General features: G+C 47.1%; 1 protein-coding gene across 16 annotated transcripts in view; it reads left to right on the top strand.

The window, feature by feature from the left end:
- The window catches only part of STN1 (STN1 subunit of CST complex), a 72190-nt gene that overhangs the window by 43325 nt on the left and 16350 nt on the right, over nucleotides 1–12515 (top strand). For 15 of the 16 annotated variants that reach the window (XM_029610327.1, XM_029610318.1, XM_029610321.1 and 12 more), the window contains 2 exons: nucleotides 8696–8818; nucleotides 11195–11267. In XM_029610327.1, coding sequence (XP_029466187.1) covers nucleotides 8696–8818; nucleotides 11195–11267 — 196 coding nt within the window. The remainder of the gene's footprint in view (nucleotides 1–8695; nucleotides 8819–11194; nucleotides 11268–12515) is intronic. The other variant, XM_029610326.1, reaches the window with a different exon arrangement.

Raw genomic sequence — 12515 nt, 5'->3', positions numbered from 1 at the left:
GTTGGGAGATGAGAATCTCCTCCAGGCTCAGCAGCACACGGACTCCCCATCTGGGATTTGCGGGCACTCTCCTTCCTGATCAGCCCAGCCCTGGACGGCTGGAGGGCAGCCATGTGCGCAGCACCTGGGAGAAAAGAACTTTTCAGCTTACGTGTCCTCGTCTCCTCCTTCAAGCTGTACAATTGCTTATGCATTTGAAGTGGTGTTGCCGCCTTTTGATGTGATGGAGCAGAGCTGTCTAACAGACCAGCATGTCCTCTTAACCCTGCTGGGCTCTGACAAGACTACAAGAAAGAGAACAGATGGAAGTAATAATCTCACACATGCGGCACTTTCATCAGGACCTCCGGCAAACGATGGATAAAATACAGTCCTATTCATCCTTTTCATCTGTAACATTGTCAGAAGAGCAGGAGAGGCTTCCTGAAATCTTCCAGAGCGCAGTTGACCTGTTTGCTTTTCTCCACTGTGTACGTCCTCTGGGGGAGGGAGGACGGAAGAATATCCAGAATTTGAATTGGGGATCCTTCTTCTTAAGGGCGACCACTGACTTACCATAGAAATGTTTTCTTCTTGTACCTTAACTGGAAAACCGGTACCTCTGGTAGATATCCAGATTTATTTTCCTTGAAATGTTTTATACTGAACATGGCTTTCTGTGTAAAACTACATGTAAATGTAGGTAAGATTGCTGTGGACTCTGAAATGAAAGGGTGGGTCAGCGTTTTCAGATCCTTTTTGCAGAATCTAGGCCTGAGCAGCCATAGGGAAGAAAGGGGTGGGGGATGGACCTTGCTTTGAAAGACCTAACAAAACTCAAAAACAGAGCCAGGCTACAGTAATGTTGTGCATATTGTGCACGGGCTTCCCAGCCAGCCACAAGACGGTGACTGTGACAGATTCGTAGTCTCCTTTTGGACAGATTGCCTTGGCATGCCTGTGGGACTCGGGCAACTACAGAACAGCAGCAAAAACTCCACTCCCAGTCAGGAAACTGTTTCCCAGAGCAAAGCAAAACCTTTCTACTAGGATAGGAGAAACAAAGGAAACTATTTGGATCTCTTGTAATTTGTTTTTTTCCTCAACTTGGCAGTTTCCTTCAGCTCAGTTGGAAATGGCGTTTACTAGGCTATGACCATGAGCTATTTTTACTGTAATAACCACCCAGAGTTTTTCCCTTCCCCCTCCCCACACTCACCTAGTCTGGCCATTGTAGTGACAGTCCTTGGCTGGGGGGGGGGGGGGGTGTCACAGTCCGCGGCTTCCCTTCGGAAAGTAGAATTCATGTGTTCTCTCTGCACAGTTTGCTTAAATAAAACCCTTAACTACCACTAGAGTAATTACTCAAAATGTAATGCAGAACAAACCATGTGATACCTACATTACCAGCAATGGGATCCCGCAAGTGTGTACATTGACCTGATTCTTAGCATCTAGTAGATGAAGTCAGAACCAAGTGGGTTATGCACTCCTACCAGCAGATGGCGATGAAACAGTACATATACTCCTGCAATGACCTCAATCCGCCAGCATTCTCAGTCTCCAGCAGATGGTGATGTGCATTTCCCCACAGGGGATTGCTTCATTTTTAAAAAGGAGAATTAAGGAAGTTGAGATTTCCTGAGGTGGTTTCTGTGGTCCTTCATAGGGTGTCCTTTGGCCCAGTAGCTGGTTTTCCGATATGGGTTTAGTTGCTTGAGCAGCTGAAAGGCAGTGGGTGCTGGAAGCCGAGCACTGCGGTGACGGCAAATGCCCTCTCCCCCCTGCAGCCGGAGATCATCTCTGTGCTCAGCCAGGTAAGGCTGAGCTCTGGTAAGTTTAAAAAAAAAAAAAGGAAATTACAGAGACTTAGCGGGAGGTTTTACTTGCAGGGCTTCCTCCTCCTTCCCGTGGTTCGACATTTGCCCCGCTCTGTGGGAGGTTGAGGGACATGGGCAGCCTGGCAGGTTGAGCAGCCTATCTAGGCTAGGCCCCACTGCGAGGCTTTTGATGCGCTCTGTGTGGGAGGCCGCAACAGCTTTTCGTGCACTTTATTAGGTTGCCCTCTACAGGCTTGTTGGTTCGGTGTGTGCATCTCACTGTGCATCCAGTTTTTGGGCGCACAGTAAAGCCTTATCCTCTGAGCGCCCATGTTAAGCGCCACCTAGTGGCTGCGTGCTTATGTTAAGCGCATAATGTTAGATGTGCACTATTTTTTTTGTGCGCCTTCCTGTTGGCCACCTGAGTGAGCGCCTAGGTGTACATGCATAATTATTGAATGCATATCTTTTTGGGTTCCTAGATGAGAGCATTATGGCCGACAACACGCTGAGCGGTGGCCGGAGATGTGTGTCTAGCTGTGTTTTATGGCTCAGCGTGTTGTCTGCCATAATGCGCCTTTGCCTAAGAAGTCTAAGCGCCTTTCACTTTGTACTGCTTGTCATATTTGGGCATTTCAGCCAGGAGTGCCCGTTGCATTGTGCCAGTGCTGTTTGGAGGCTCAGGGTGAATTATCTTCCTCCGATTTCACTATGCCTGGTTGTTCCCAGCTGTATGTGGGTCTGTATAAAAATGCCTCAGGTGAGACACCAAATTTTGGATCTCCCCTAACTGGTTCCTCAGCAGGGGAAGTTAGCACAGTGAGTACTCCCCAGGTAGAGTTTCATGGGTAGAGTTTTTCATGGGGTTACAGTCCTTTCTTCAGGCGCAGTCCTTGGCTCCGTCCCAGGCTCCTAGGGCAGAGGCTCAGTTGGGAACCTTGCCTTCTGTTACACACCGGACTAATCCTCTAACGACAGTGGCTATTTTGGCTGGAGATCTGGACGACACGGATGATGACGCCAATCCTGCCTCTTTTGAGGATGGGGAAATTCCCCCTCAGATTGGAACCATATAGATCCATGTTATGGTTCTTTCATAAAGATGAACTGCCAGCCTTGATTTCCCAGACCTTGACTATGCTTGGCGTTCCTGGGGTGGATTCCACTTCTGAGCCAAAGAGAGATCCTATTTTGGTTTCTTTGTGCAAAGCCTCTTGTTTTCTTCCCATGATGGAAGCCATTCAAGAATTGATTGATCTTGGGTGGGGTGCCCTCGAGACTAATTTCAAAGGGGGTTGGATTTTGGAAGGCCTTTACCATCTGGATCCAGTGATAAGAGAGCACTTTTGTTTTCTAAAGGTAAATGCACTTGTGTGTGCAGTCTCTAAGTGGACCACTTTTCCTGTCAAAGGAGGATGCTCATAAAAGAAAGATTGAGACTATCCTTGAGCAGGCATTTGAAGCTGTGGCAACTACCTTGCAGATAGCTTCTTGTTGTTCCTTGGTGGCTCACTCTTGTTTGCTTCTCTCCCAGGAGGTTGATGGCTCTAGGGTACATTCCATATCAGTTATGGAACTTGCTGCTGCCTTTGTGGCTGATGTGAGCTGTGACTTGGTTCACACTTTGGCCAGAGGGGTGGCTTCAACTGTAGTGGCCAGGCATCAGTTATGGTTGAGAAATTGTTTGGCCATGCGACCTCCAAGGCTAATCTCACCCAAGTTGCCATTTAACGGCTCACTCACGTTTGGAAGCAAGTTGGAGAAGTGGTCAGTAATTGGGGTGACTCTCCAGTTCCTTGTTTGCCGGAAGATAAGAGACTGGTACAGCACTCCATTGTCATGAGAGGTCGTGCTAGAGGTTCCAGGTGCTTTTGTCGCTATAGCAGAGCTTCCTTTCAGAGGACTCTGCCCTTCGGTAGGTCTCAGTCCTTTTGTTACCAGCAGCCCAGAAGAGGCACAGGCTCAGGTAGTGGACCCTCCCTATGAAGGTTTGCCAACCTCCCCCAGGAAAGGAGATAGAGGGTTGTGTCTGTCTGTCTGTCTCTCTCTCTCTCATATTCTCATTAGAGGTGGGTCGAGATCACATCGGATCAGTGGGTCCTGGAGGTTATAGAAACAGTACATGCGCTGGAATTTCACAGTATTCTATGGGATGTGTTCATGACGTTTCCCTGCAGAAGAAGTAGGCGGTGGAGGATACACTGGCAAGGCTCCTCAGGCTGAGGGCTGTGGTCCCAGTGCCCACATCTCAATAAAATATGGGGCGATATTCCATTTATTTTGTTATGCCAAAGAAAGAGGGCTTCTTTCATCCCATCCTGGACCTCGAGGGCTTCAATCGTCTGTAAGTGAAGCAATTTTCCATGAAAGCATTGCCCCTGTGATCATAGCAGTGCAGTTAGGGGAATTTCTGACCCCTCTGGATCTGTCCAAGGCGTATCTTCACAATCCCATCCAACTGGAACATCAGTGCTTCCTGCAATTCACAGTTTTGGGATGTCACTTTCAGTTTCAGGTGCTGCCCTTTGGTCTGGCCACCACTTCCAGAACCTTTTCCAAGATAATGGTGGTGGTAGTTGTGGTGCAGTTGAGAGGATGGAATACTAGTACACTCATATTTGGACAACTGGCTAATTCGTGCCAAGTCACCGGAAGAGATCAGCCTGGTGACTCGCAAGGTAAATTCCCTGTTGCGAAAACTCGGCTGGGTGGTGAACCTAGCCAAGAGTAGCCTTCGGCCTACTCAGTCGCTGGAATACCTGGGAGTTTGATTCGAAATGCAGCAAGGTGTTTCTGCCAGAGGCTTTGATTCAGAAGTTGCTAGCCCAAATCCGCCTATTGTCAACTCTGTGCCCGATTGTACAGGCTTGCGTGCAGGTCCTTGGCTTTTGGCAGTGGCCCTGGAAGTGGTACCGTGTGAGAGGGCACATATGCGTCCTCTTCAGCACTCCCTGATGTCTCTATGGAATCTGCAGTCTCAGGACCAATCAATTTGGCTCCACCTGCCGATGGAGGTCTCCTCCCAACTGCAGTGGTGGCTGCAGGCAGCTTATCTATGGACGGGTGTCTCTCTATTCCCACCGGACTAGCTAGTACATGCTCACTGTCAGGAGCTGATGGTGCAAGGGCGCTGGAGTACAGAAGAGGGCCGTCTGGTTGGCATATTTAAAGTTTGGAGGCAGACTGCAAGATCGATCGAACCACATAAAGTCAGACAATGCCACAACCATGGCTTTCGGCAAGGAGGTACCAAGGGCCAACAGGTGTCGCTGGAAATAGATCAACTTATGGAATGGGCCGAAGTGCATCTCCAGATGATCTCAGCCTCGCACATTGCAGCCAATGACAATGTAAGAGTAGACTTTCTCAGCAGGGATCCAGGAGAGATGGTGTTGTCAAACGAAGCATTTCAACTGATTTGGGATCGCTGGGGTCTCCCGTTCCCGGACCTTTTGGCAAGTCTGTGCAACACAAAGGTTCCACGATTCTTCAGCCGCAGATGAGATCCGAAGTCATTGGGGATTGATGCCTTAGTGCAGGAGTGGCCAGTTGACAAGTTGCTGTATGCCTTTCCTCAAAGGGCCCATGTTGGGCAGATTGATTGAAGAATTGAATGCTTCAGGGGGCTGGTACTTCTGGTCACTCCAGATTGGCCCAGGCGACCGTGGTATTTAGATCTGCTGAGGCTTCTGGTGGATTTGCCTCTTCCACTTTCAATGCACAGGAACTTGTTGTAGCAGGGGACCTGTCCTTCACTAAGATTTGACTTAATTTTTTTCTTACGATATGGCCCTTGAAAGAGCTCGCTTGCTGAAGCGTGGATATTCTGCGGCACTGATTTCCACCTTTCTAAGAGATTGCAAGTTCTCCACTTCCTTGGCCTATGTGCGTGTTTGGCGAGTGTTTGAGTCCTGGTGTGAGGATCGAGGTGCTCTTCCTTCCTTGGTCAAAATTCCACTCATTTTGGAATTTTTGCAGGATTGCTTGAATAAAGGCTTGGCTCTTAATTCCTTAAAGGTACAAGTAGCGGCCCTCGCCTGTTTCAGGTGTTAGGTAAATGGTGGATACTTGTCGGCTTATCCTGATGTGGCCCGTTTTCGGAAAGGAGTAAAACATCTTTGTCCTCCTTTGCTGTTTCCAGTACCCCTATGGAGCCTTAATTTGGTCTTGGATTTTTTGGCAGGGCCTACATTTAGTCCACTGTGTACTATCTCATTATGGTTGCTGACCTTGAAAACTGTGTTCCTGGTGGCAATTTTGTTTCGCTTGCAGGGTTTCTGATCTGCAGGGCTTGTCTTGCCAGGAGCCATTGCTTCAGGTGACTACAGGGGCTGTACAGCTGTATACTATTCTTTCCTTTCTACTGAAGCTGGTCACTTACTTTCACTTGAATCAGACCATCTCCCTGCTATCTCTGGATGAAGAGAGAGACGTGGAGCAATATCGACTGTTGGACCCCTTGGATGTCAAGAGACACATTGTCAGGTATTTGGAGGTTGCTGATCCTTTGCGGAATCGGATCGCCTGTTTATCCTTCACAGCGGTACTAGACAGGGAGAACCAGCTCACGGGTTACAATAGCTTGCTGGATTAAGGAGGTAGTCACGGATGTTTACGTGGATGCTCGGTTCAAGCTCACTCCACTCGGGCTCAGGCAGTGTCATGGGCAGAAGTTAGTTTTTTGTCTACTGTCAACATATTATTATCGCCTGGATGTTCAGGCCTAGGGGGACGTGGCCTTTGCATGGACGGTTTTGACTGGACCGCGGGCAGCCTCCCGCTCTTTTTGGAAGTAGTTTGGGTACATCCCACTTGTTCTGGATTCTTCTGACTGGGCGCTAAGAAATGAGAAATTACTACTTACATGATAATTTCCTTTTCTTTAGGACAATCAGATGAATCCAGCTTCCCTCCCTTGGCTGCCATATGGGTGCATGTTGCTTCTCCTATGTGCCTACATGTTACAGGGATCACTGGTAAGGGTTACTCCAGTCCCTAGACTAGTGTTCTTATGTTCTTATCTGAGCTCGGTATTGCCTGTTGGCTGAATATTTATATGGTTTTCTGTTTTTAATCAAGTTTTTTGCGAGTCTGTCCACAGTTGCTTTTGAAGAGAAAATACTGGCAGGCTGAGGTCACTGCAGGGGTATATTTATACTGTGACATCAGTTTGCTCTGTCTCCATCTGCTGGAAGGAGTGCATAACCCACTTGTTCTGGATTCATCTGGCTCTCCGAAAGAAAAGGAAATGATCAGGTAAGTAGTAATTTCTCATTACCGTACATTAAATAACTCTGGTAATATCTCAACATATGACGAAGAAGGTCAGCACATGGTAAAATGACTGGTAGACCATTTACGCTTGTTTAGAACAGCTGTGGTAATGCATTTCTACAGATGGTACATGACTGTGGTCAAGTGTCAGCACACCAGCTACTCGAGTCCCAGCTTCATGCTTTCACTGAAAAGGAAAGGCTGTGTTAGTTTGACTCTGAGCTTAATTTGCAGACAAAAAGGAAAGTACAACTGTGGAGGGAGTGAGACGGGGAGGAGCAGGACCAGGTTTGAACGCGCTCTCTCACATGCACAACACACGTACACATCCCCGAATCAAAGCCATGTGACTGCTCTTGTCTTGGAGGAAGCAGCGCTGCTTACCCTAAGGACTGGGGGTCCATAAGTGATCCATGCAACTACTGGGTCTGTTCTGTTCCCTCGGGTGAGCCAGAACTGATATACACTGCCAGCTCTGCTCCACTTTCTCAGGCCCCTGAAAAAAGCCGGTAGAAACCCGGCCTGGGTTGTTCTGCCGGAAATGAAGCCCTTGGTAACAGACACACAAAGAGGATTAATTAACACAAGTTTGAAAGTTGTGAGCAGTAATGCCAATCGTTAAGGCTTCAACTCTGGTTTGGATGAATGGCACTGCTGCTCACAACTTCCAAACCTGTGCTAATTCAAACCATTTTTGGTGTCTGTTCTTTGCTCTGCAGCATCTGCTTCAATACCGCCCCCTTCTCCTTTTATTCCCTGCAATACAGGAGGAGATGGGGGGGAGGGGGAGGAGGAGCAAGAGAGGAGGGGCTGGATTAGAGGGCAGAGTGACTGTTTTCTTCTTTGTGTGCTTCAGGCTCAACCCCTCTCCCGTGTAGGCTGCCTGGAGAGGAGGGGCTAAAGCAGAGCACTCCTGCGGCTCTGCCTCTTCAGCCTGAAAAGTGCTAGAACTGCGTTCTTCCCTGTTTCCCCCCCTCAAATTAAGCCTTGGTTTGAGTCCTTTGGACATGTTAGCAGAGTAATCCCTTTAGATATCTAGATATATATATATATCTATAGCCCAGTAGGGTTGGAGAGGTGTGTGTCCTTTTTATCATGCTGGCTGATGCATGAGATTTTGCAGGAGTTTTGTTTAAAGACCCTGTGGGCCCCTTTCCATACTCCTTGGCCTTAGGGACATGGAATGAGCTGTAGTCTTCATGAGAAGCGGGTGAGGGATACATTGCAACTTACAGGTGGTATTACTCTAGCTCTCCCACAGGGACCAAGTCCTCCTGGTCTGTTCTGCATTCTTAATGTGGATTACAAAATCTAAAAGAGATCAGAAATTCTGATAGGAAAAGCATCACCCCGATGTCTAGATTGCAGCCCCATGGTAAGTCAATGATCACAGCTTGAATGTAGCAAGCAGCCTCTTGAAACGAGGCCAATATCCTGTGCCACTGGACCAGAAGCTTGGTCAGTTCATTGCAGGTGTGATATTTTAGTCTTGGCAATGGTCTGATTTTATTACCCGCACGGGGGGAGGGGTGCAAATTTCAGTTGGAATAATATTGCATGCGCATAACTTCTGTCTCCCCTCTTTTCCCTTTTTTTTTTTTTCTTGGGAGGGGTCTTTGCAGGAAGATTCTGGCACCTGTTCTACTTCTAGGCAGGTTCACCGAGTGTTTAAGGATGTCCTGAGGTTGCTGCAGGAGAAGGGAGTGGTCTTCCAGAAATCGCCTGATCCTGAAAAAGTGTATCACGTAAGGAAATTTGACATTGAATGCAATTGCAGTAAACGCCTCAGAATATGATGGCAGATAAGCACTGTAAAGCCCATCTGATTTGCCCAGTTTTAGTCCTGCTGCAATGCTATGGACCCCAGTTGACTGCTGGCTTTCCTCCTCCTTACTTTCATCTGGGGATCCTCTGTGACTCTTGTATTTTATTGAATTCCATTACTGATTTTGTCTCTGCCATCAACCCTGGGAGGCTGTTCCATGCATCCTCCTCTCTTACTGTGAAAAATCATTTTCTGATGTCAGGTAAAACAGCACTGAGTGACCGTGGAATATTGATGGATTCTTTCTATTTATTGCCATTTGATTTTTATGACATCATATTAACGATCTTGTAAAAAAAAAAAAAAGTGCACTAAAGGATGTGCATAGGCTATGTCAATACAGAAGCAGGGTTACCAAAAGTCAGCACCGTCATTGAAAGTCAGAAATAAAAACCCATGTCTCTCACAATTTCACGTCAGTAAAAATGTCACGCGCGCTGAAGCCCATCTCTGGTACCGTGGGCTCTGGTTCTACAAGGCTGCAGTACTTATTTATTTATTATTTATTTAACATTTTTCTATACCGACCTTCAAGATTGAATACCATATCAGGTCGGTTTACATCGAACAGGGGTAGATCAGTATAACATAACGTAACATAAGGAACAACTTTTTATAATTAGCTGAGACAAAAGCAGAGAAGCAAAAAGTTACATAATAACAAGGACCTTGAACTTGGAAGCTGATTCAGCTGGAAAAAGAGAAGCCTTAGGAGGGTATTAAATTAAATACATTGTGAAATGTCCGAGCCTGGTCTAGAGCTAGTTAACTTATTAGGGTAGCAAACTAGTAAATGAGGTGAATATTGGAGGGGCGAAGTTCCATATTCATAAGCTGAGTAGTTATCGAGTGAAAGTTTGATGGATCAGGGAAGGCTTGTAAGAAGAGCCAAGTTTTGAGTTTTTTTTTTAATGTTGGTAGGCACGGTTCCATTCTGAGTTCTGCGGGGAGGTTGTTCCAGATGGCTGGACCTGCTGTAGAAAAAGCTCGGTCCCTGGTAGAGATGAGTCGTGTGGCTTTAGATGGCGGGGCTTGTAGTGCTCCCTTGTAGGTTTCTCTCATTGGTCTGTTGGAAGTGTGGAGTTTGAGTGGGAAAAATAGGGAAAGTTAATGGCTTCTCTCCCAATGCAGGTGCTGTATCCTTAGATGGAAGTTCGGGACTATGTCTTGGCACGTAAAGGGAGGAATCGCAGCTTAGTAAATCCAGTTGTGCACAAAATGGCAACAGTAATCCATAGAAAGAGTTAAGTTGTCAGTAAAATTCTGGCAGACTGTCCGTAGAAACACATTTACATGAGTTGGCAACCCTTATACAGTGCTGCGGTTAATAGGTAACACAGTAAGGAAGGGCATTCCCTTTCTCAAAGCTTACTTTCTAAATAAGTTGAGACAGAGAAGCAACCTCACCTTAGCTATGTGTTTCTTTCAGGTATTATTACACAAAAGGTAGAAAATTCGAGGAATCAATAATCTGGATTAAATCTGTCGGAGTGGTTTTCTCTACAGGTTTAATGATTCACGGCAGATTAAGATTCTTGATTAATTAACCTAGCCATGCTTTTTAGTTCTCGGGCTGTGACTATCACTCTTAAATAGCATTAGTTATGTTCGTATGTTCTTATGTTCCTATCCTGTTCGTGGTGCCCTGCTTCTGTTAGCTGTAAGCCCATGGCTACCAAACCACAGAGGGCTTCAGGTGGTACAGATTTGCAGCAGCTGCGATGGCCCTGGAGGTTGTTGCTCTCCGGGCGGATTGTGCTGCCTTTTACTGAAGTAGCAGCAGAACTATCCAGAGGTCATGGCGGCAATCTTTGTCTGCGGGGTACTTTGTACCAGTTTGTAAAGTGAAAGCACATCATCTTCTTCCACTCTGAAACGAGCCTGCAGACATTTCTGCCGCTTTTTCTATGGGGACTTTTATTCATGGAAAATAGCATGCATTGAGTTGAAAAAGCCATTTGTGTGTGTTATTTCCATTCCCGGGAAGGCCCCCTCTCAATATGGATAAGATCGTGCATGTTGCAGAAGAACACACAAACGTTTCGCCACATTGAGGGAAATTTGCAGACAGCCGATGTACATCGGTAAAACACTTTTTGTAAAATTGTCCTCTGTATGAGCATGAAAACACTGAGACCACATAGGGCCCCTTTTTCAGATGTTCTAGAAGCAGGAAAGGCAGAGCTAGTTTTATCATCTTGTGCTGATTTAAGGTTAGTTAGCACTGCTATGAAGGTGTCCGATATCTTGGAGCTGCAAGCCCACTGTTTCTCTGGTGCCTTTTCCACCCCTCCAGGTGACAGACTATGAGAGGGAGCTGCATGGGATCACCATTGGCATCATTCAGGTGGACTGCAAGAGAGCGAGACGTGAGTTATTCTGCTGCCTTTTCTTAGGTCGCATTGTTCGTTTTCTGCGTTCTCGCCTGAGAAGCGGTCATGCACACTGCATCTAAGAAGGAGGTTGTGAATAGGCACCCATTATGCCTGTGCCTAGGGTGGCAAATATTTAAGGACAGCAGGCTGGCTAAGGTTTGCTGACTTCCAGCTCTGCTGAATCTCATTCAGCAGAGAAATAGCCCTCTGCTACCCTGTAAAAAGACCCTTACACGAGGTTGGGGGATAGAGGCAGCAAAATCCTAAATCCACCTCTGTGTATCATGGACTGCTCGCTCTGTCTTTAGGTTGCTGCCTTCTAGCTGATAATAGCACTGTATTAGTAGCAGTGCGTTCTTAGGTTAGCTCTTCTGCCCAACATGCTGTATAGTGTTCACCAAGGACTAGTTCCCTGTACGTACCCGGATCAGTCCAAATCATGGGTTAGGCCTCCCTTCCAGCAGGTGGAGACAGAGAAAAACTTGAAAGGCACCCTCACTTAACCTGGTGTGCCTCCTGCATCCCTTCAGTATTTCTCTGTCTCCAGCAGATGGAGGTGGTGCAAACCCTGCAGGTTTGCCCTGTTTCTGGGGTTAGGCTATCCCTTAAATTTAACTAAAATTAAACTAGCTATAAGTTCTGAATCAAGCAAGATTAAAAAAAAAAGACAGTTCTGCTGAGAGACGTTTTCTCTATCCTCCCAAGGGGTTTTTAGATCCTGCGGGGTCATCCTCTCTGGAGGCAGGTTAAAGGAGCTGGGGCTGGTAACCTCATGGGGTTCCAGGCAGATAAGAAGCAGGGTAGGTGATCTCTGGTGGTCCAGTCCCTCTCTTATGCCGGGCTGCTTTGGCTTTTAAAAAAAAATTATTTTTTGATCAGTTACGATCCAGGACCCCTGCCCATCAGAATTGCCGTGTTTTTGACTAATTTCGCCACTTTTTTTCATGTTTTTTGGGCCGTTTTTCTCTCCCCACGATGCCGCGGCCATCTTTGTGTGTAGCATGTGGTGAAGCCACCGCGCGGCTTTCTAGAGCTGGGATTTGCTCCCAATGCTTACCCGGTGGGGAAGGCAGCTCCTTTTCAGGGTCTGCAGCATTGCCCAAGCCTCGAGGGGCTTCCATACGCCCTGCTCAGCGTGATTTCAGTGCTGATCCCATTTCCCTCAGTGCAGGGACAGCAGCCATCTTAGGCACGTGCAGCAGCTCAGGCTGATGCTTTGAGGGTGGGGCTGTTTCCTTCAGC

Source organism: Rhinatrema bivittatum, chromosome 7, assembly GCF_901001135.1.
Source record: "Rhinatrema bivittatum chromosome 7, aRhiBiv1.1, whole genome shotgun sequence".
Lineage (NCBI taxonomy): Eukaryota > Metazoa > Chordata > Amphibia > Gymnophiona > Rhinatrematidae > Rhinatrema > Rhinatrema bivittatum.
This window is presented reverse-complemented; position numbering and strand designations above follow the sequence as displayed.